Source organism: Apteryx mantelli, chromosome Z (genome assembly GCF_036417845.1).
Source record: "Apteryx mantelli isolate bAptMan1 chromosome Z, bAptMan1.hap1, whole genome shotgun sequence".
Lineage (NCBI taxonomy): Eukaryota > Metazoa > Chordata > Aves > Apterygiformes > Apterygidae > Apteryx > Apteryx mantelli.
In genome coordinates, this window is record NC_090020.1 from 24,883,023 (window position 1) to 24,908,363 (window position 25,341).

At 40.1% G+C, this 25,341-nt stretch overlaps 1 protein-coding gene across 2 annotated transcripts in view; it reads right to left on the reverse strand.

Annotated features, from left to right (window-relative positions):
* MLLT3 (MLLT3 super elongation complex subunit) overlaps nucleotides 1-24,693 on the reverse strand; it is a 154,561-nt gene extending 129,868 nt beyond the window's left edge. For both annotated transcript variants that reach the window (XM_067315581.1, XM_067315582.1), the window contains exons 1-2: nucleotides 24,521-24,693; nucleotides 23,938-24,118 (exon numbers count right to left, since the gene is read on the reverse strand). In XM_067315581.1, coding sequence (XP_067171682.1) covers nucleotides 23,938-24,118; nucleotides 24,521-24,532 — 193 coding nt within the window. In that variant the 5' untranslated portion in view covers nucleotides 24,533-24,693. The remainder of the gene's footprint in view (nucleotides 1-23,937; nucleotides 24,119-24,520) is intronic.
* Between the last annotated feature and the right edge of the window lie 648 nt (nucleotides 24,694-25,341).

Sequence of the window (25,341 nt, forward strand, 5' to 3'; positions counted from 1 at the left end):
AAAAAAAAAAAGAAAAAGATTTATAGTGGTGAAAAAATAAGTTAAGATAAAAAGGTCTGACATTATAGCACCTATTTCAAACATTAAAAAAACTGGTAATCTGCTTAAGTCATAACTACATAAAATGACAAGTGGCAGCAACTAAATAATCTTGTCCAAATACTTTTTTTAAATTAAGATGCAGGAAGGTCTTCTCATGACATTTACCTAAAATCTGCTTAAGAAAAGTGAATTTGCATCATTTGATTTTGCTGTGGAAAGATTTTCCCCCCTTTGTCCTAAGAACAGATTATCTTTTTGTTTATGGCAGAAGCAGGTATTGTTTTTAAAACAGGCAATGATGTGGATCAGTTGGATCAAATCAGGAAATTCTCCATTTTATTTTTTCATTCATTGTCTTTTACAATCTCTTCCTCTCCAAGGCTTCAGATTTGTGAAGTTCCACACAATTTTCTCTTGCCATGACAAACTAGAATATTATAGGAGAACTAGATTCACAAGCATGGCAGCAACTGTAGACAGCTACAGTAGTTTCTGCTTCTCCCAGGAGAGTTAATACTGAAATGGGTCTATAGGCATCTAAGTCAAAGAATAGCCACCAGTCTTGAAGCAGTTAATTGAATCACAGTTAACTAAGGACAAGAGGGTCCAACAGATATATCAAGAAGCCAGACAAGTCTGCCATCACCACTGCCTCTTTAATTAGAGATTTCAAAGCAGTATTCTAAAAAAGTGTGACCATCAGAAGACTTTGTTTATACATGGAAAACCAGGGATAGTGCAAGGCACTATCTAGTCCAAAATTATGAAGCTGGCCGCTACCATTAATAAAGTCTCCCAATAAGTAGTTCAACACCCTGGCCATAAGCATATATCACAGGGGAGGTAGGAAAAATATATATTTAAGATGCAGAGTAAAATGAAATGGGAGAACCACACTGAAATTCAGGTAACCGCATCCCTGGTGAGGAAAACTGGCAAATTAGTTTCACAGGTTGCATTTCACATGAGTTGTATTTGATCAGTGCTGCCTTGTATATTCTTCATTTGCTTGTGCATGTACTGTTTCCTTAAATTTACTGTGTTTATCTCTTCAACTTTGTTATGCTCAGTGCTAACCCATTATCTTTCATTATCTAGCCTATGCCAGCTACCTTCACTTTGAGCACAGCAAGAGCAAGGAAATAACAAAACCCAGTAACGGCTGTTTTGCCTAGCACCAACAAGAAAAAATACTAAACCCTAAAACCTCACTCGCACTATTCTATTGATGAGTCTCTGCCCATCTCCTTCCTACATACACTACCACTGACATTCAGCTCTTGACAAATGCACACAGCATACCTTTTCTCCACAGGAGGAAGACAAAAAAAAAAATAGCAGGCCCAAGTATTTATGATACATACTTTCTTAAAAATACCAATCACTCTCCTCAGCTGATTTAAGCAAATTCTAAAACGCAGCAAATGTCTGCAAATATCATTTAAAATTCAAAAACTAAACCGATCAACCTAGGCTGTCCATGCTTTGGGTAATCAAGAGCCTCTCTACTGTTCTTTGCTCTCTGATTCGATTCTAAGGCCATAAATTTTCAGGTTTACCTGTTCAAGTGCTTGATAAGGGGGCTCAGTGATAATGACACTGCACATCTTCCATTTTGGAACAGTCTGATGAATTTGTTTCCAACACTATGCTATGCTGAAAAGGAGTAACTACAATTCCACTACAGAATGGCAGATGCTTTTTTTTTTTTTTTTTAAGTTTTTTTAAGTTTTTTTAGTAAAATGCCTTATGGACATGAAGGAAACCTAAAACTTCAAATAATCTCTCTCAGGATACACCAACATAGATTGCAGTGCGGTAACTTTCAGTTCAACTGCTTGTGGTAACTCTGAGTGCAACTGTTTTCTGAATAAACATCACTTTAAGTAGGCCTTTGGAAAAATGGACAAATAATTCCTGCATTGAGCCCCACCCACATCACTATGAATGTGAGATAAAAATTTGAGCATCCTGACTTTTTTTAATCACTTAAAAAATAAAAATAAACAAACTTCACCCATTTTCAGAGCAGCAATTTAAGAAGCTTTCTCCTCCTTCACCTTCCTTAAATAAAATACCTCTGCATTCCATATTTGCGCATTAACCCTGCCTAATGTCACCAGAACTTCCCATGGCTCAATTCTACCCGGACATCACGCATCATGTTTTGAACACTGATAGGGAAAAAGTAGAAGGAGAAGGCAGCAGATTATCTTACCTGTTAAAATACTTATAGAAGATAGCAACCAACCTTACTAAACAGAAAACAGACCCAACACTTGTGTCTACCCCCAGCAACAGAAAGGGAATCAAGATTTTTTTTGTTTCTATTGATGCAACAAAACAGCCATTGTGTCATCTAGAAGACCACAAGCAAGGGCCACCTTTCTTTTCTTTCTTCCCTCTCTCTCTCTCTTTTTTTTTTTTTTTTTTTTTTTTTAAGATTCATTTATATGAGCATTAGGTCATGTATCCTAATTCATGTAGAAGTGTGGGAGAGGCCTCTGGACTGACAGATGTAGATACGTATATAGTAACCATTTGCTGCTCTGCAGCTTGGCTAGAGTATTTAGTTTTCACCAGCCAACTGCCAAGAGGCTTTACATTTGTAGAAAGCAACAGTGTTTGCAGTATTCCAGCCCAAGGGCTACCATTGCCAACAACCTGAAGCACAGACAATTCATAACAACGCTGCTCATCTTGTGTAAGACCTATTAGATGTGTCCAACACCGCATGGCAAGTGCTGGAAACAGCACTGGAAGCAGTGTACTTTTACATTCTGCAGATTTAGGAAAACTGAATCTCTTTTACTCTCTTAGAGCTGGAAGGTACTCTTCAAGTAAAACAAAGCAAGCAGAACAGCCTGAGGAACCTACTACGTTTTTGAAAGATTTGACAGTAAATAAGAACCTCAGTTTCAGATTTCCACCAAACATAGGCTTGGTATTGTATAAGTATTTTTTATCTTTGCACACATTAAGAAGGGATAAATTAGCAATAAAAATATTCAGTATTAGAAATAAAAAGGTTATGTTGTTTTTTAAATCAGGATTGCTTCCAAATTAAAAACTTTTGCAAGAAGTTTTTGATGTTTTTGCAGGAACTTCTGTTGGTTCAGCTTCAGACTGAATCAATTCCTCTGTAGAGAGCACTAAAGAAGTAGTTTTTGTATTTTACTGTCAAAAGCATAAGAAGCAACAGTCAGTGTTAGCCTCTTATTGCTAGCCTCTTAGCTCTCCTTGGAGACCAACATTTAAAGAAAGAGCTTGAACAGTTCCCATCTAGTTAAAGCTCTGACAAACAAAACCAAAAGTGATGTCACATGTTAATTACATGTCCATCTTCAACCCAAATATGGTTAAACACTGAAGTTATTAGTCCATGAAGAGAATGAAGCATTTTTGGAAAATACATTTTTTATTTCCATACAATGAAAAGTAACACATTATGTCTGCTAATCATTATTTTCTTTAAGTGACAAGCAAAGTATTCCATTAGCTTTTCTTATTACAGATCTACAGAGTATTTAGTAAGTAGATAATCTTTTGTCACATACAGGGCAAACTTTTCCCCAAGCTCTGCAGTTCTTTTGGATGTTATAATTGATACTGCAGGGTTCTATGCCTCTCAAATACACTGCAAAATCTGCAGCACTTACAAATATGTGATATTCAGTGTGAGTAAGTACAGTTCTACAGGGAGTTAAAGATTCTTGTGCAAAGGCAGAAGTTCCAGAGTCAGGACCGCTACACATCATCATCAATGTCAATACAATACTTAAGTATTCAAGAACTCTTTCTAAGGATATATTTTTACATAATACCTCATCGCATCTGACTGCAAACTGCCACTGACAAAGAAAGTCCTGCTTTTCCTTCCATTCTCAGCTATGCATTCTCACCTCTCCCATTTGCACTGGATGATTGTAGAGCATGCAGAGCTGAGTCAGTTCAGCCCATGGATCCAACAGACAATGAATCTTTTAAAAGTTCAGGGTGAGTGATAGTAGGAAAGGCTTGGAAGTTGGTTTTATGTTGAATCAAGGTGCTGGTCGAGCTCACTCTGCTGTCCCATGAAAAACTGTGGAAGCATGCAGATAGGAGGAGAGGTCAGCCATTCATTTTGGCAGCAGGTCGCAAACAGATATAGTGAGGCATACTACAAAACTGTACTCTAGTAAGTTTATTGTTTGTATGAATCCACTAATTGCATTTATCAGGGCTCTGAGAGTATAAATAGTTATTTAACAACTGGGAGAGCAGACTTTGGGAAAGAGGAAGAGAAGGCCAAAGTATTTAAATGAGGTGCAGAGCAACTCTGGAAGAGTTTACCTTCACCCTTACAAAACCACAGCAAGAGTAGCCATATGGGAACTTGTTAGATAAGCTCACAAGCTCCAGATCAACATTCTGCTGCTAGAGATCTTGTTTTATAGATTTTTAAAAGGAATCATGTTCCTTTTTGCTATAAACTTTACACAGGAAATAATGACATAGTAGCAGCATGTTAAAAAGAGTGGTATAAACAAGACTTCTTTTAAGGATCCATTAGCATTTAAAGCTTCTCAGGCACTCTTAAAGCTCAGAATAAGAACGAATGCAGTTCAGATTCTTCTCTAAGAACTACACTGCATGTGCAACTTCAGGATAACGCATATTAGCAAATGGTAGATAAACTCCTCTGGGTGCCTAAACTAATGCACAGAGACCAAGATAAGCAGAAATGCAAGATCATTGCTGCTCAAGATGACTACAGAAAGGAAAATTCAAAGGCACTCCACCTACTGCGTGCTGTGTAGAGCTCCTTGGCCACTCTACGCAGTGAGGGAAGAGAGGCATCCTGTGACTTCAGGAGTCCACACAAGAACACAGAGCAGTAGATCTGCAGCAGTCGCACCTCCTTTTCCCCTACAATCTTGCTAGTTCAATCAGAAATCCCCATGAATCAGTTAACTACAAGATCTTTTAATTAAGCTCTATTTCAGGACACAACCCACATAAGATCTCTAACATTTACTAATAATTATTATTGTTGAAAGGCAAAAGGCTATAGTCATGCTCTTGTAATAGAAAACTGGACAGTCCCCCTTCACATTTCAGGTGAATGTGGTATGCCAGAATTTTAAAAGCTTCACCGGATACATCCAAAATCTCCACTCTTTCAACACTCATAGCTAAAAGACTTGTTAACAATTTAGAACATGAGTAGGACAAGAAATAAAAACAATTTAGCCCATACAATGCTCAGAAACACAATCAACAGCATTGCAAGTGGCACATAAATTGCATGATGTGAGGAAAACTGTTAACCCTCTGAAGACACAATTTTAATGGTAATCGTATTCCAGTTAGAGCTACATCATACATTTTTTAACTATTCACATCTCACTGCATAGAAGTTACTAACCATTTGGCCTGCATCTTGGTCTAACTGTATGGTTTCCACTCTTGGCAAAGCTTTTCAAAGAGAAAAGGAGCTGAGTATTCAATGCCATAGAAAGTTTGAAGGCCCCAAACTCATCAGCTACCTTTGAATAATCCCAGCCCAAAGAGATCATTAACCTAGTGACAAACCCAAGAATCCATTCTCAAGCACTGCTTTAGAAGACAAGATGTTTACCTAGCAAGCCAAATTACAGATTTCAAGCAAGACAGCTCAAATCAAAAGGGAAAATTCAAGTGAACAACATCATAGACTGAGAAGCAGCAGCTATGTCTACCAGCTTGAAACAAGACTTAGTTATTGAAAACTGACAACCTAAAAGCTTAACTATAAATCTTAGTGTTTCTTCTATTTTTAATATATGAATGTGAAAGCTGGAAATCCACTAACAGCATAACCAGATGCCTAAAAGCTATTGAAAGCAAATGGCTTTAAAATAATAGATGCAAGAATGAATAAGATGCAAGAATGAATAAGATGCAAGAATGAATAAGATGCAAGAATGAATTTAAGACAAATGCCAAAGCTTATTAAAATGTTCAATAGTTTCCAGTCTCTAGAAGATACCAAAAGACAGAAATAGTTGAGATATTAACAAAGAATAGACTGTGTATTGGCAGGAGTGTCATTAGCTGGAAGAACAGACCAAGTCTTGAGATAGACTCACTCCTTCACAAAGTAAGGGCCAATGGGAGCCTTTAGAGATTTTCACAGAGCAGGCCAGTATAAGAGGTGCCAAACCTTGCTCCTGTCTTAAGTGAAGTCCCATAGCATACAAAAGTTTCAGACTTACAACAACAACCTCTATCAGCTTGTTAGCAAGATATGAACACGCCAACAGACATCAGCACTTCTGAGAATCAGAAAGAGACCAGGAACAAAGATGTCAGATGTACCTAATCTATAAAAATAGCTTGAATGCTAACAGGAGCACTTAGATTAGAAAGTAAGAGTCTTAGAACTGAATTCAGTTCTGGATTCTGCTGTGCTCAGTGTGGTGTTCTGGACTACTCATTTTTACGTGCCTCAAATTTTCATTTGTAAATTAGAGCAGTGCTTCCCTTCACCATCTTGAACATGCTCTGTTTTATTTAAGGAGCAGAGACTTACCAGCTAAAAACCAGCTACCTCAACAGTCCTCACTGTGAGCAATACTAATGTCCCGATGCTCCTGTAACGACAAGTACTTCATTTGGATGAGTTAGCAAAAACTTTTTTTTACCTTTCCCAATGACTTACATCCCACCTCTTTTTAGATATGCAAGGAGACATGGTCACAGATTTTCCTTCCTCGTGTTTATGTCACTGTCACTTCACACCTCTTTAAACACTGCTTTTAACTGAGTAAAGAAGGTCCTCCAGCACTTGTCATTTACTGCAAGCAACTGACCAGTATCCCAGAAAACACTTTTCCCCCAGGACACTTCCAGCACTACAGTAACTGCACAAACATATTTTTAGGTTCACAATACTCAGCACAGACACCTGAAAAGCAAGGCAAATGCAAGCAAGTTACTATCACCAGATGCTTACCAAAGTCCTAGAAGGTAGCAGAACACCCAAAAACTCCTTTCTGGGAGATCTACTGCTTTTTAAACACTGGTTTCTCAAATAATGTCACCAACATCTTTTCACAATGGCTTCTCTGAGCAACTAAGTACCCTATTAGAATTTCAAAAGTGCGTGCTTAACTGTTCAGTCATGAATGGCACCTGAAAAATGATTTGGAGCAAGACTCTCAGAAAATGGAAAGCATATCACGCACGCATACACCAGAAAAACGCACCATATTAGTTCAAAACTTTCCAGAATTGAGGCCCATTTGGACTACTCATTCATAGACACTTAAACAGCAGTATGTTATTTACCCTTCTGCCTTCTCAGTAATCAAGTCCTTTATAACCCATACATTTCAGACTATGTGATCTTTTACTAAATGAACAGACAAATGTGTAATTTCACAGTACAAGTACAGTATTAAATATCCTTAAAGCAGACAGGGCCATTGTTAACTTTGCTTCAATAAAAAGTTTCCCAAACCCTGCTTCCTTTTTGTTCCTTTGAGAAAATGGTGAAGCAATTTGCATTTACAGCTTAGTTCCTGTTTCCAAAATACGCCTTTAACTTTTTTTTTTTTTTTTTATGGTGGATATAAATGGCACCAAATTGTCAAATCACAGCTATTTTCTGTGCTACCTATACAAATAGGTCTGATTCCTGGCAAGCCATAAAACAATTACTGCTGAATTCCTGTAGTGCTTTGATATCCCAGCTTGCCTGCAGGGCTTCAAAGCCATCTTGGGGCAATGCTAAAAAACTAACTTCCAAAAGACATAGAGGGAAAGATAAAACATTCCAATTCCTGCTATTTCAAACAGAAATACACCAAAAATCTTAACACTGGGATGATACTATTTGAAGGGCAAGTAATTTGGATTCTCTTCTGTTCAGGGTAGAAGTCAGCACACTACATTATTTCCATTAGCCTTGTGTCACCTTAGTGATTTAAAAAACACTAGCTGGCCTTTATAGATAAAGCTCTCTACTTCACTAGTGCAGCATCCCTTGTTCCAATTTAGTAGGACTGAACTGTAATTCAACTGCTGGAATACCTAAATACCAGAGTTGATTATTCCTTTTATCAGACTTTTTATCTCAATTCAATACATTTAGAACAAACATGGGAAACAGACAAAATACAGCAACAATTTAAATCAACACTACCTCACAGAAGGCAGAGAAACATACAACATAAAAAAAAATATCAGGAAAAAAGCACATTCCATCTGCCTCTGACTTCCCAATAATTTTTGCAAGTTTGGAAGAACATTCTCCTGTCTAGGCAGTCCTCTCTCTGCCATTGTTGGGTACAAGGCAAAGAAAGAGGTGGGAAATAGTCAGCAATAGCAAAGAGAAATGGTGAAACAGGCTAAGTGTGCAGAGGAAACAAAGACATTAATTTTCTTACTTTTTTTTTTGTTATGGATATTGTCATTGTTACTCAAAACAGAGCACAAACACATTGAATATCACAGGTACCTAAGGATTTATATAGTTATATTTTGACTTTGTGTCATTATCTATCCAGACTTCAGGTGGTCTTCCCCTTACATAAAGGGGGGGAGTTGCTCCCTGCAGTACTATCACAATATATACGCAACACCTCAGAGACAAAGACAGGGGGCCAACACTTTAATTTCTTTAAATAACACTAACAGTGCTTTTGCCTCTTAAATGACCTGGAATTTGCGAGTTAAAACTGACAAAATTGAAGAATGAGCACTATACTTCTTTGCAGGACAGACATCTGCATGTCAGTCAAGGAAAACATTATCAGAGTAATGTAACTCTCAGTGGTTGAAAGTTTTCCACAAAATTCAAAACCTCTTTAAACTCTTACCCTATTTTGAATGCCTGTATGTTTTTGGTGGAAGACTATGAAGAATTTTGCTTAGTTGCTGCTCTCCTTCCACACCACAATTTCTAGTAATTCCTAGTGTGAGCAGGCACACACACAGACATATGAACACAGAGTACTAAATCAGAACACGGGCTCTCAATTCTAGAGTTACAATTTTTGTAAATCAGATACATGCCCACATGCCATGTTTTTCTCTATACAGAATGAATTCATAGTACTGCATGCTGCATAAAATTAACATCATCCTAATTAAGTCCATATTTTGTTTTTAATCCTTCTTTTTAAAAATAGGTACAAACCTAGTGATCTCCAGAGAGGCAAGAGTGGTTTAAGAGGGTCTCAGTGAATACCAGAAAAGGAAGACTAACCTTTTATTCATGCTTTTTATCCCTCCCTCCCCCCCCACCCATTCTTTTGTGGCACTTCTGAAGAAAAACATGTCTCAGGATTAGTTTGAATTTTGGATATTTTTTCTGAAATCTACTATTCTGAACTTTTGGTTTGGGCAGGGAAAGGAGTTGCAAAAAAAATGTTAATCACATAGCTGGCCATGGATAGAAAGCCTTTTTTACTCACTATGTCCTTAACTTGCAGCAAGCCTTTGGGCTCCCACACTAGCTTTGTGAAACCAATTTATTAGAGAAATTGTTTAGAGACCAGTTATTTGAGACTAATACAAAGTACAACAGGCTCCATAAAATGTTTGAAAGAAAACAACCCACTGGGGAGAGCAGGAGGAAGGAGGGACAAGTAAGTCTTATCTCCAGAGTCTGATTGCATTTCAGTTTTAACCGTTGTTAATTTGCTTCAGTGTTTTTTATACAAAGATGCAGATGCTATTCTTCTTTTATTGAATAATATTATTTTCAAATAAAGAATGTGCCAGAAATTTTCAGCAGAGTCAGAGTTTAGATTAAATGACTGAAGCCTCGAGGCAAACACACTGATCTAATCACTGCATTAGATTCCAAAATCACTTATTGTTCAAGCCAAAAAAACCAGGCTGTTGTTATGCTTCTAGAACTACAGTGTATATGCCCATATTTGCAGACCACTAAAATAACATGGTAGATATAAAGGTAAATCTTAGTATCTACATATTAAATGTGTCATTAAAAATGGATACCACAAAACAAAGGTTAGTTTAGACTTTAATCAAGAATTACTGTTTTATCTTGACTTCAGGACAGACTGTGAGGAAGAACCTAAACTCAAAGCTTAAAAATATCCAAATGTCTAGACACCCAAACTGGTAGCTTCCCAATTTAAGCTTTTCATAAAAACAAAAAAGGAATCCAAACCTTTCAAGTTTTGAAAAATATAAAGAATTTTGACCGTTACACTGGAAATGTTGATCTACAAGTAGATTATTAGTATTACAGTCCCTGTAAATCTGAAGTTCAGCCATTAGCACACAAATATCCCCACAGACTAGGAGTAATAGACTAGTAAAACTAAACTTCTTCTGTTACAAAATCAGCAAAATCTGCAACAGCTATTTAACTTTGCCTTTAACTATGATATCAAAAATTCAAGGAAGTAACCTAATGCAGATCTGCTCCATAGAAACCAGATTGTTCCTATTTAGTTTTCAGCCTATGGAAATGATAATGAAAACAAAATCATGCCATAGTTTATTTGACAACCTATTTTTTGTAAAATATTAACTTTTATTCTCACATACACTTGCTGGAGACACGTTTGTTCAGAAAGAATTTTGTAGATGAAAATTAAACTTCCCAGTGTGGGACAACTTGACATTTAACAAAAAATGCTGAAGTAAATACCAAAATAATTGATGACTACCTTTTTAAGAACAACCTTTGATTAAGTGCAATGTCCAACAGATATTTTCAAGTTTCTAAAGCAGAGGTATTTAAACACAGCAGGTGCAACACAGCACCTCAGCCTAAACTGTTGGACAGCTACAGAATCTGTGCTAAACACCATTCCATTCCTGTTCTTCTGTATTTCAAATACATCTCCTATCCTGCCTTCCTTAGTAATATAATTTATAAGCCTCATGTGAAACAGTCAATATTTGTTAAAAAAAAAAAAATGGTGGTGGGGATGTGTGTGCAGTAGGTTTCTACAGTTCACCCTCACATTAACATTGTCTGGTCACTTCTCCTGTCTGAGCTACAGAACCGCTGTAACTGGATTCACACACAACACCTGTTAACAAGAACCTGCTTGTGTGGGTCCAATTTGATGAACACAGATCACTGCAGCTTCCCTGGAGTTACCCTGGACTTGCACTGGTGCACTGAAGTAGGACATACTTCACTGCTTGGGTAAAGGAGAGTCATTTTCAGTGTTATCTTCTATCGCATTAATGATAGACAATGCAACTCATGCTTACAGTGCTTCCACCTGCCCAACCATGCACAGCAGTAGGACTGTACAGCAGTACTGTGCAGAAGCAGACTGATTTTGTTATACTGTTGCTGGGCTACTTTATTTGATTTAGTTTCAATGACTGGTCTTAGTGTATTTACATAAGACTATCAAAGGCACCCAAAGCACTTGGATGGAGTCCCTGTATTAAAAATTATATATCTAGAGAAGCACTACGGGGAGGACTAGCACTAAAGAACAATAAAAGTCAATATCCTTATAACAAAGGATGTTGGCTAAGCTAATACAAAGGTTGGTTGTAATACTGTTGCCTCCCCACATTTACACAGAGGGAAAAGAAGAGGCCAAGGCCCAAAGGATAGAGAATATATCTAGGTGTTCTAGTTGCCTTTTTAATCAACAAAGGGAGTGCACTGGTCCTCACACTAAGACCAAGCTCTTAAATAACTTTTTGGGTTTTTTGTAGACTGAGAAGTCAAACTTTCTAAAGTATCCTTTACTCCTCAAAGAAGGATACAGAATTGTTTTACTATACTGCTGCCTCTATTAACCCAACTGCAGTGAGTTATGGAGTACAGTACACATAATGGTAAAATGCTTTTCATTGAGAAGACACTGTAGCAACATTATGCAGAAGTGGGATGAAATTTAGCTCAACTGAAAGCAGCAAAGAAAGTCTCATCAAATTTGCAGAAGTTACAGTTTTTGTTCTAGAATATTTGCTATGTACAAATGGGATCCTTTAAATATTCCACAGAGTCATAGAAACAATGTACTTGCTTCTTCATCTAAGGTCAGCCAGACGTTGTAACTTAAGTGCCAAAAAACTGTAAAATCTTAACCGTACAGGAACTGTATCACAGAGGAAAACAGACCTTTGTGGCTAAGAGAGGAATAAGTTTAACAGTAGCAGCATCAAAACAGATACAGAACCTTCACAGATTACAGGAAAATTCACTAGATTAGTATTTTCTGCCTCCTGTGTAGCATACAGGCAAAGAAATTTCCTTTAAGGTTGTATTTTGACTAGAAATATTTTTAAATGAAAGAGAAAGCAACTACTACAGTTACAAAAGACCCAATATTTTTGCTCAAAAGGTATGTATGCGTTTACCAGATACTACTGAAATTACCATATGCTGTTTTCATTCCTTACCATCATTCATTATTTTGAGATGACTGAAACTTACCTGAAATTTAATACTTTTAAATGATGTAAATGAAAAGACAGTTCACTGTACTAGTACAATTGTACGTCCACCCTCTAGGCAGCAACTAAGTTTAGTGAACAGCTTGCATAAACGTTAGACTTGTTCAGTTTTCAGACACATGAAAATCCGCCAATACCTTTCCTCACCATTTCCTCAAAACTCAAATAGAGATCTCATAAATGGATATTCACTGCCAATTACTTCTCTCTTACTTTACCAACTAGTTCTTAAAGAACATGTTGCTAAAAAATCCTTCATGTGCTCCTGCCTGTGGCCCCACACACGACCGGGGGCTCTGGAGTCAGCGAGTTCTCAGGCTGTGTTCAGCGAAACAAAGTCCCCAGACACAGCGACAGTACAGCAGCGGCAAACACACACACCATGCACAGATCCCCAGACCTCATCAATTCCTCCAATTTCTAAGTGGCCTTCTAATAGCAGACATCAACTGGTTATTGCATAAAAAAGACCGGGTTTTAGATTTGACTCAAAAGAACAAAATTGTGCTTATTATTTTCCACTTATCTCCCAAGTGGAAGTTTACGTTCTCACACAAGCAAAATATTGTAACACCAGCTTGAAAATAATACAAGAGCATGCCATTCTTTTAAAAGCGAAAGCTGTTTAACTGTATGTGTTTAGATAGATGTAAAGAAACACTGTAATATTTCTAGTGATGTAATTTTCATTTAAATCTTTTTATAGAAACATAGCCTTGAGGGTAATTTCTACTCCATTAATATGATCCTACACACCCCATTAACATGACTCTACACATTCTAATATGCATTACACAGTTCCATATTTCCTTGCACTAATATTAAATCATTTTCAGTGACTAAATGTGTCAAGAAATGTGACGTGTGTACAGATCAGACAAGCAAGAAATCAACCCATCAGGCAGTACTCTAGTTATATAAGTTGCCTTTGAATATTATGCAAGACCTGTGCCTCTTCATGGTTACAGAGCACAAAGATTTCAAACCCAATCCATCTCTCCCACTATTCAGTAAACTGTGTTACCGGTGCTGTGATGACCTTGAACTAAATAATCTGCAATGGTTTTATCAAATGCTTCAGCAAAATATTTACTTGAAATCATATAGTGTAAGAAAAAACATGCAAAGATCTTTTTTTGTTAATTATTGGACCCAGTACTGAATCTCAAGAGGAATCCAAATGCCATTTACCTATTTAGAATACTTATTACTCAAAATTTCTCAAGAGAGCTTTTGCCATTCTCCACCACAAAGGCTGCTCTGAGTAATAACAACATTTCTGGACTGGCACTATTTCCCACATGCTTGATGGAAAAATCCCTGTTTACCAACTTCCAGCCCACAATATCAAGTATTTCTGTCTCTACTGAATCTCAGGATTATTCCTTTCTAGATCATTTGTCCCTCAGAGTTAGCATAGAAAAGATAAAATAATGTCTCCTTGCAAGTATATAAAGCAAGCCCTTGATTTCCCTTACAAGCCTACAAACACAGAACGCCTTGTCTTTCAACCCTTGCTTCACAGAGCTATGCTATGTTCTAATGACTTCCATCCAAACAAAAGCAAAATGATTAAGTTTCTCATTGATTTGGATGGGGTGTTTTTGTAGCTTTATAATAGCAAGCACAAATAGTAAATTTAGACTTACTACGAACTGTTCAGTATCCTAACAATAATCAGCAAAATGAAGCTACTTCACATTTCTTGTTTAGTTCTTTATTTTTTATGTATAATAATGCTGGTTTTGCTCTGATCTCTGTCATCATAACAATTTGAAAGCAGAACATATATCTTCATATTTACCCTTATGAGCAATACACCATTTAAAATATATATACATATCCCACAGTACACACATATACTTGTTTGTATAAAGTTATCAACAAAATACTGAAGCCATAAAAAGGCAACTCATAAGCATCAACAGCCAATAATAGGCCTTAACTATATTTGAAAGAAAATTACACTCGATCAATCATTTACACGATATTATAGCAGTTAAGACATTTAGGGCCAAACCATGCCATAGATTTTAAAACAGAGCTCTTCTAGCCCTACCAGATCCCTCTAGGGAATTAAAAGAAACAAATCTGAACTCCTCAGAGTCAGTGTGAGATTTCTGCTCAAGATCAATGACATGATACAGCCCTTGGTTGGCAAGTAATAGGAACAATTAAGTGCTAATACTCTACATGAGAACACCATAACAAGTCTACATATGCTAAATTCTCTGATGAGTATACTCAGCTCTGCCTGAGAATCTTGTTCTCCAACATTATTATTTAAAAAAAATGGCACCTCTGAAAGAAAGATTAATAAGTTTTTAACAAGTTACTGAACAACAGGTTCTACCAAGTAGTCTACAGTTCTTGTGAAATTAGTTTTCTATTTTGTGACGTTAGTATTTTACACTGCCTACCACTTAAAATGCTTCATTTTAAAATAAATTACCACACAGGGATTTAAGTAAGCATATAAACATTTTAAATATCAGTTTCTTCTTCCTCTTTATGTACTAGGTAGAACAGCAAAAAGCCAATGAAAATACAAAAAAAAGTTTTTGATTAGAAGCCAAATGTTTTGTGACAAAATAAGAAAGCATAATTTACAGGCAAATGTATAAAGTGTTAGAATTTGATTTTTTTTGTTTTCATATACATCTATCAACTGCTACCAGAGAAGGAAGATACAGAATGAGCACACATGAGCTAAACTCCCTGTCGTTTTTAAAGTGCGACCACTGTAAGCATCCTACAAAAAAAAAAAAAAAAAAAAAAAAAAAAAAAGAATGTTGCAAGACTGCAGCAGCCTACAGACTTATTTCTGGATTTAAACTTTATTTATAAATCTGTGCTTTCCCCACCTATCTCAAGCATCACCAACAGTCTTCATCAGGCTAAAACCATCAAGTTGTCAGTCTCTTCCATAGATTCCACCAGAACAAAAGACAGAACAACTTCTCAAACGTCTCTTTCAAAAACCTGAATAAAGATCATACTGCACATCATTGTTACAGGAACAGTCTCCACACCCCAAACAGTACCTCAAGAAGTAACACTAACAAAATTTCTGGGATTTTATTGCTTACTAACACAGAGAGGAAAGTTCAACGGACATTACTGTATTTGAAGTGCAGATTATCTAGCCTATAGTATTGAATATATTTAAAGATTTCTTACGTACCTATTACTTTTCTAAGGATAAAAACTGCACAAAAGTAAACAAAGTAACAATAAACAGCAAACAAACAGCCCACTTGTTTTCATTTCCTCAAACGCTAACAAATTTAACTAATGATTTTACAGTTTTGAAATATCTTCCCCTCGTCTTACAAAAGAAGTGATAACGCTGATCTCTCATGCAAGAATCTGGTTTTCTGTATCTCTTTGAAGTTAGTATTGTTCTACGGCTATCCAGTATCACGTGTATGATAATCCTGTAACTACATTTCATTTCCTGCCAGTTAAAGTCTGGAAGAATTACGAAGTATCGATATTGTACCTTTAGAAAGACTTGACCACAACTTCTTAAACTAGAAATAGTGCAATAACAATGAAACGATATTCAAAGCTAACCTGACCTGAAATGCATGCTATATGTATTTTCTAATAACCTAGGATCATCTTTCAAGAGTTATGAAATGAGAATCTGAATCAATCAGCAGTTCTTACAGAGATCAGCATTTTTCCTTGCACAAATATGCTACAACCTTTATGAAAATCAAGTTTCAATTAGAGGTCCCACAAAAGAGATTACAAAATTAAAGACACTGAACAAGGAAACCACACAATAAAAAAGTCTTAAAGGGTAAGTCTGTGATACTGTAGGATGTAACAGTTTTGTTATTTGCATGTCTTGTTATACAGAGGTACTGCCAGACTGTATAGTCACTAAATATCTTAAGTCAATGTAAGAACACATTGTCACTCTTCGGTCTGACGCACAGACTTAATTTCAGTTGAATGCAATGCAAGTTTTCTCAGAAAGCCAATCTCTTTGACAAGCTTTACCAAATACAAGCATTACATTCTAAACGAGCATTATTCAACCGATGGAAATGGATCATCAGATCTGTATACTCACAAGCCAGATAAGTATTGCCCAATCCAGGAATCAAGTCCTTATTACACTGCATACTTCTAAGTAAAGCATAGGCACTGACAATGAACTTGATCACGTTTAGAGGCATATCAAAGAAGTGAAATTCATTCTTAGAAACAGGTTTTCCTATATGGGTAACACCTCACGGTAAAAGCTACTACTATTTTACTAATGATACTTAATATTTAAGTATTGATGAAACTTAAGTGCACTTCTATATATTCAGCCTCTTCTTATCCTCTTTGAAAAGTAAACTATGAAACGTCCTTGTAAATTACATTGGGCTGAATTAGAGACCACACTTGAAAACACACCTGTACTTGCAAATAAATTCAGCTTCTGATTAAAGCAGCAGCAATATTTAGCCTCGAGAGTTTTCTGTTGGACGAACTTTATTTTTCACTGGACATGAGAACAAGTTGCATCTGGCTGCAGCTGAGATCCACTGATAAGCAAACACATGGCCAATAACATAACTGTTCTGAAACTAAACCAGCAACAACTGCCCTGAAGGTGCGTTATCAAATCTGGGATTCCTGAACATCATAACTAGAAGACTGATGTGAAAAGATTTCCACATACCCAACATGCATGGTGTGTTAGGCTTAGGTAAAATATAAAAGGAGAAAAAACAGAGCTGCAATTAAAGTAAATTCTTAAAAGTGTAGCTAAACATCTTACTCAAATATCCAGCAGAAAGTCGATTGCCAGTTTGTTCATCTTGATCATCTGCCTGTTCTAGGTAATACAAAGAGAAAACACAAGTCATACAAGAAATAAGGATCTGTTTACAGGCCCCTATCCTGATCCCACCCAATTTACTAAAATTAATGGGGAGTAAAGTCTCTCATTGACTTCAAGAGCAGGAGAAGACTAATATCTATTTGCATATAATATTTAAAATTGCGAAAAGAATGCCAAATTAGGAGCAGTGAAAAAGATTATATTGTCTGGAAATTTTCTCTAAAAATGTACAATTAGATAACATGCAAGCTACCAAAAGCAGCAGGTTCTGCATCGTGGTCATATTAATATAATGGGGCTATGAAAAGAGGGAGAGATTAAGGATCTTCTTCCCCCGTCTTTTCCACAAATATGCTTCATAACATAGTGAAATCCATTGAAAAGCAAGTTAAAAAAAAATCAGAAAGTATCAAGGGGAAAACTGGTCTGTTTTTCATAAACAAAGCTCATTCTAAGACACACACACACCCTTTTTTTGCCAGTGTATTTTTAATGAATGCTTTACGCGAACATTTTTAAGTTCAAAACATAGGTCATTAGAGACTGTTTTGAAACCTAGTATTAGATGAGCTTTCACAAGAGGATTAAGCTGTTAATGTGAAAAAAAAAAGTTCAAATCTAAATATTCCTTTTAAGCAACAGACTCAAACATCTCCATGAAGGATCCGGTCTACATCTTGAAATTGTACCAATCTGTCCGTCACAAGTTTAGAGACTGAGGCAGTCAACTCAGTTAAATTCATTTATGAGGAACCCAAATGCATAGCAGCAGAACTTGACCAGCATTTTTCATTTCCAGCTAATGTACAGGAAACAAAACAGACATGAGATTTTTTCTATTAAAAGCAAATTGCCCCTTTTAAAATTCCACTTGACAACTATACTACTGTACACTCAGGGTGGAAGAGCCAAATTACAGAATCACAGAATCGCTGAGGTTGGAAGGGACCTCTGGAGATCATCTAGTCCAACCCCCCTGCTCAAGCAGGGTCACCTAGAGCACATTGCACAGGATTGCATCCAGGCACGTTTTGAATATCTCCAGAGAAGGAGACTCCACAACCTCTCGGGGCAACCTGTTCCAGTGCTCTGTCACCCTCACAGTGAAGAAGCTTTTCCTCATGTTCAGATGGAAGTGTCTGTGTTTCAGTTTGTGCCCATTGCCTCGCGTCCTGTCGCTCGGCACCACTGAAAAGAGTCTGGTCCCATCCTCTCGACACCCTCCCTTCAGATACTTGTACACGTTGATAAGATCTCCTCTCAGCCTTCTCTTCTCTGGGCTGAACAGGCCCAGCTCTCTCAGCCTGTCCTCATAAGAGAGATGCTCCAGGCCCCTAATCATCTTTGTGGCCCTTCGCTGGACTTGCTCCAGTAGTGCCACATCCCTCTTGTACTGGGGAGCCCAGAACTGGACACAGTACTCCAGATGTGGCCTCACCAGGGCTGAGCAGGATCACCTCCCTCGACCTGCTGGCAACACTCTTCCTGATGCACCCCAGGATACCATTGGCCTTCTTGGTCACAAGGGCACATTGCTGCCTCATGCTTAACTTGGTGTCCACCAGCACTCCCAGGTCCTTCTCAGCAGAGCTGCTTTCCAGCAGCTCAGCCCCCAACCTGTCCTGGTGCATGGGGTTATTCCTCCCCAGGTGCAGGACCCTGCACTTGCCTTTGTTGAACTTCATGAGGTTCCTCTCTGCCCACCTCTCCAGCCTGTCCAGGTCTCTCTGAATGGCAGCACAGCCCTCTGGTGTATCAGCCACTCCTCCCAGTTTTGTATCGTCAGCAAACTTGCTGAGGGTGCACTCTGTGCCTTCATCCAGGTCATTGATGAAGAAGTTGAACAAGACTGGACCCAGGACTGACCCCTGGGGGACACCGCTAGCTACAGGCCTCCAACTAGACTCTGCGCCACTGATCACAGCCCTCTGAGCTCTGCCATTCAGCCAGTTCTCAATCCACCTCACTGTCCACTCATCTAACCCACACTTCCTGAGCTTCCCTATGAGGATGTTATGGGAGACAGTGTCGATTTCATTGTCATTTCTACAAATTGGGTCTCACTGGTACAGCACATGTCACCACATATCATGACTTGTTAGAACTGAAGTCAGCTCACATGTTTGTGCAGGCTCGCACAGCAGCCAGCTCCACAAGGAAGAACACACACCAAATCGAGTCTTTCACGCCATCCTTCTAGTTCCAAAAGATTCTTATCTTGCCATGGCCCAAAACACCAGGAGCTTTGAGGCAAAGTTCTCTTTAAAGATAGTCAGTGATAACGAGGACTGCAAATTTTAATGTTTCTTCTTTTTTATTAGACACCCAGAAAATGATGGATCCAGAATGGATTTCATAACTTTTCTAATGAGGATTGTTCAGAAAATTTGCCTAGTTGAATTGTGAAAACGAAACTGGAAAAGCCATGGTATGAGTACAGAAAAAAAATGGGTTTATTAAAAAGAAGTCATTGGCACCTTTTACCTTAAGTCTATTACCATAAAAGTCTATTAGTTAAGTCTATTTCCACATTAGTCTAGTTTTAGTCTAGTATTAGTTAAGTCTAGCTAAGTCTATTTCAAAATATTATGATCCACTGAAGTCTCATTCTACACTAACAGATAATCTTAAACAGAAACAATCAATATTGGAAAAGTAAGTTTTCCAGAAGACCTTAAAAGTTTGGTCTACCCTATAGCAGGCTATCATGAAACACTACTCCCACCACTTTGTCATATCACAGTAAAACTTTCTGAATTACAAGGTGTAGTAAACATTGTTCCCCTCAACACCATGGAGCAAAGCCAACATCTTCCACTTTTTAAGTTACAACATTCCAGTGTCCAAACCCTCATTTTCATATTGAGTAAATCATCAGTATTAAAAAAAAAAAAAATAGTCCACCCCTTTTTCAGAAGAAAAATTTTGAGTTTGTCAAAACACACCATTATTTTAACAGAATCTGAACCACTGAAGCCACACTAGTACCAATGTTTTTTTGACCTGCATTTTTTGTATTGACTCATAAAAAGGTATCAGTAGTTTCCTTACTGAGCTGTTATACTGTAAGGCAAACAGTAAGTTAGACCACAGTAGCAGGGTACCAACATTCATTAGATAGGAAGGGGAAGAAAATATTTCTAAATTGGATAGCATCCTAATACACAATGACATATAATATTATCAGACAAGAGCAATAGGTCCTCTTTCGAAAGCAGACCGCTGGTTATGCAGTATAACCTGGTGACAACACTTTTTCCACAGACATGCTTCAGAATACTGCAGTTCTACACTCAGCACTACTTTCTTCCCATAAAAGGAGAATGGTAAGCAATGTATGCTTTGAAAGAAATCTGGAAACTCTTCATGTCTTCTATTAGCCAATTTACTCAGCAACATGAAACAGATGAGACCTGGGAACTAACAGTAATACTTATTTGTGATTACATGATATGCAAAGTAATACAATGATGATTTTAAAGAGCTTCTGTCATGCAACCTCTACTTCAAAACAAAGTCTGGGCATGAATCTACTTTATTTAATCAGAGAAGTAGTCCTATAGCCCCCCCAGTGGAACTAAGCATGGAAGTCAGACGGCAGGGGCAGGCCATTACACGGGAGGAAGCACAGGGAACCAGTCACTGAGAATGAATGCGAGCTCCGCTGCGTAACGATAAACTGAAGGACTCGGTCATAAGGCAAACAACAGAAGAAATAAAAGCACTGTCAAGCCGAAGTTTTTAAGGTGAGACATGATGAAAGATGTAGGAGATTATTTCATTAGGTTGCTGTAGCTTCTATACGCTCTGCTGTTCCCTGTTAGTCACCACCACCTTCCCATTTTATTTACATACACAAACCAAGCTACTCTGTACTCTGAAAACAGAGACCTGTTCCTAGTGAGATTTCCACCTTAAAACTGATGGAATTTCAGGATATAGGACCCCCTGTCTGCTGTGTAACATCTATCAGCAGAACAAATACATGGACACACCTTTGTTTGCGAATTCGCCAACCTCCAGTGTTTCTAACATCTCTAGCACAGCCACTGTGCCAGAAGAGATAAGCAAAGCCAGAGTTGTAGCCAGCATACTGACAAGTTCACCCAGCTGTTCTCATAAGCATGGAAAGCAACTACACTGAAAAACAGCTTTAGAAAAAAAATTATTTACCTTCCTCCTCCACCTTGAACGTTTGGAATGACTGTATCCATAATAAGAAGTGAGCTAGTAGCAGAAATACATTATGAGCTAAAAAAAACCTATGCTATCCTATTCATTTATTATTCTCAAATTTATCCAAGAGCTCTTCAAATAGACTTAACGAATTACAACCTTTTCTAGTAGCTGCAAGCATACATTTTAGAGCAGCCATTTACAATGAGAACCTGGAGAGATGCAAAGATCACTTACCAGAACACTTAGTGTTATTGTGGCTAGTCATTATAGTGATACTTTGCTTTGACTAACATTGTATACCCACTTCTACCTGTGAAAACCCAGGTTTGACAACTTTGAGTATCTCCAACTGGTAAGTTATCTTAGCTTAGCATAATAAAGTATATAACAACTTCAGAGACAGTGACAGTGAACAGCGAATTATAACCAACCACATTATTCCCATTAAATGCAATACTTAAGATACTGCTGTGCAGGCCATCTGAGGTCAAATCAAACTACCAGCACTGATTTACAGAGCTAAGAAAATCTAAAACATTTTTTGCAAAAATTTTAACCATCTAATCTCAAGTTAGAAAGATAAACAAAACACTCTCGTGCACAGGCTGCACATCACCATCATAAACTCTTTAAACACTTTTAAACAGAAGAAGACATGCTAGATGTCCAAACATAAAACATCCCCAGAAGCACAATACTCAGCTTCTCCGTTGTGATTTCAGAGGCCTGAAAGCATGAGGTTCCTTTTGCATCTATTTTCCACTCATTGCAATAGTTTTAGGAAGTTAAGCAACCCCCCCGAAGTGAGCGGAATGCTTGTCACAGGGGTGTAGGGCTAAATGCTCCCACTGATGGGGGCATGTTCTCCCACAGTCTGAGTCACCCGTAATTACAATAGGACAAGTCCCCTCTCCAGCTATATAAGCTGGCATTTTTTCACAGCAGTTGTCACATCATGAAAAAGACCCATACAAATAAAACCCCCAAATAAACATTTTAAAACAATGGCTTAAATGACTGCATACCTAAACTCAGCAGCTGGACACACAAAGCAAAACACTCCCAGGAGCAAACCACACATCCTTCACTTGTAAAAGTCCTAAAATATGTTCCTATTAACAAGCTCAACACACACCTAGCAACCATCCCCAAGTCTGGGCTGCAGAGTCACGTTCCCTGAGGCTGGAGAAGGAAAAATAACAATAATAATAAGGCATGGGGAATAAAAGCAGCGAGTGTCACAAACACTCACTACGCAAACAGAACTTCAAAACATTAAATGCACTTTCTACCATTGATTTCAACGCATCATTCCATTCATTGCACATGAACAACGCAATCTCACCTATTTAGAGTACTCAGACCTCTTCTCCCAAGTTTCTTTGCCAAATCATTTAGATTGACTCAAAGTCATGTTTTTCCTATACAAGAAATAGAAGAAAGTAGGAAAGACAGGAAGAATCCACAGTGCAATCTGGGCAATTAAATTCTTCAGAAATATTGCAGTATTACATACAAGCCATAGAGAACTACTTGTGCAATATGTAGCTTTTTACAGATTTAAAAATTTATTCAGCTGTATGATGATAAAAGGGGAATGGATAGCTTACAGGCTAGAAAAGCCTCAACAGCTGAAATATTATTGCAATTCTCATAGTCCATTGGTTCAGACAGGCAAAATATTCTTGAAGAAACACAGTAATTGATGTAAAATACTTCACAGCTTGGTATTTTCAAACTGAGAAACATTAAATTCAAGTATGCATGTTTATCTTACGACAGGAAAGCCTTTCTATTTCAACACTGAAAATTTTCATCTGTCTTTTACTTCTTCGGTGTTCAATTTTTCCCACATAGCTATAAGCAGAATGGACTTATTATGATGTTCTCCTAAGGAACTGCAGGAGTTCCAGATGCCAATAAAGATTACAGATCAAATGAGAGACAGCTACTAACCATTGTGTCTACTTAGATAAATAAACCTGCTCTCAAACAAAGCACCTTATTTTATTTGTCTGCTAATCCAACTAAAACAACCGGGACGCCGAGGGGGTCAGGAATCGGATCTGAAAACAAAAGGCTTCTTAAATCTCCCCCTCTCCAGCTAAGGCGCACACATCCCCACCACCACCACCGCCGCACACCGCTTCCGAGAGAGTCCCCGCGCGTTTAGGAAACGGTGAGCTGGGAACGAAACAGAAAGCCAAGTGCCGGGGGGAGTCAAGGCATAAGCGCCGAAATCCACGGGAAAAAAGGAAGAGCAACAACCACGGCAGAGCCGCATCTCCAGGCGCCGCCGTCCCGCCCGCGCGGGGCCGCATGTGCGCGCCGGGCCGGGACACGCGGCGCTCCGCGGGGCCCCGCGCCCACCCGCAGCGGCGACACGCGGCGCCCGAGCCGCCCCGCCGCGAGGCGCGCGGCCCGGCGCGGCGCCGTACCTCGTTTGGGCCGGGGGAAGCTCTCGTGCAAGTGAAAGACGACTTTCTCCACGAAGTGCTGGATGTTGCTGTGCTCGGGCCCTCTGACGAACACCATCCAGTCGTGGGTGAAGCCCTCCACGGTGGGCTTCTTCCGCACCTGGGCGCGGTGCCCCAGCTCCAGTTTCACCTGGACGGCGCACTGCGGGGGGAGAGGCCGAGCGGGCCGTGAGCGGGGCAGCGCCGCCGCCCCGGGGGCGCCGCTGGCCGCCGCGCCGGAGCACCGCGGCCGGGCACGGCGGGGAAACAAAGCACCGCCGCGGAAGCGGAGAGGGGGGCGCGGGGCGGGCGGCCGAACAAGACAGCGGCTTCGGGGGCGGCCGCAGGGCAGCGGCTGCCCGGGCACCGCCGGCGGCACGGGGGGCGTCGCTGCCGCTGCCGCTGTCAGCGCCGCGCCGGTGGATCGAGGCGGCGGCGGCGGCCGCAGCGCGGCGGGCCGGGGGTGCGTGCGCGCCGCACGCCGCGCAGGGAGCCCAGGCAGGCGGCGCCAGCGGCGCGCAGCCGCGGGCAGCAGCCGCCGCAGGGCAGCCCGGCGGGCACTTACCGAGCTGGCCATGCCTGGGGCCCCGGGGCGCGCCGGGGTCTCCGCGCCGCTCCCCCGCCCCGCCCTCCGCGCTACTTCATGAAGCCGCGGGTGTGACCGAGGGTGCGCACGGCAGAGGCGGGCGGGCGGGCGGCGGCGGACATGCTCTGCCTCCCTCTCCCCCCGTCTGCCTCTTTCCGCCCCTTTCACGAGCCCGCGGCGGCGGCGGCGGTGGCGGCGGCAGCCCCGGCCCGGCCCGGCCCGGCCCTGGCCCCGGCCCGGCGGCTGGAAGGGCGCCCGCCGCGCATGCGCGCCGCCCGCCGCGCTGACACCGAGACAGAGACATAACAGTGTGCCGAGGGGGCGGGCACCGCGGCGGCGCGGGCAGCCAATGGCGGGCGGCGGCGCGGCAGCGAGCCCCCCGCCCGGCGCACCCCCGCCCCGCCCCCGCCGCGCTTAAAGGAACAGGTTAGCGGGGGGAGGGGAGCGGCCGCGGCTGCTGAGGGCGCGGCGGCGGCGGCGGCTCCGCGGCGGCTCCGCGGGGCTGCCGGCGGACGACCGGAGCGCCTTCCCCTACCGGCGGTGCCGGGGCAGCGCTGCGGGGCCTCTGCCGCCCTCCCGCGGCTCGGGAAGGGGCTCCGTCGCCGCCGGCCAGCCCCGGCAACGGCTCCGGAACGGTCATGATATTTAAACATTCGAACAGTGGGGCGTTGATGGTGGTCTGTTAGATGGGACGGGAAACTGAGGGGAAAAGAGCTACGAACAAAAGACGAGCTGGTTAATTATTTTCTCAGCCTACTAAATAAGCAACATGTACATAAAAAACGTATTGCCTTTTGCTT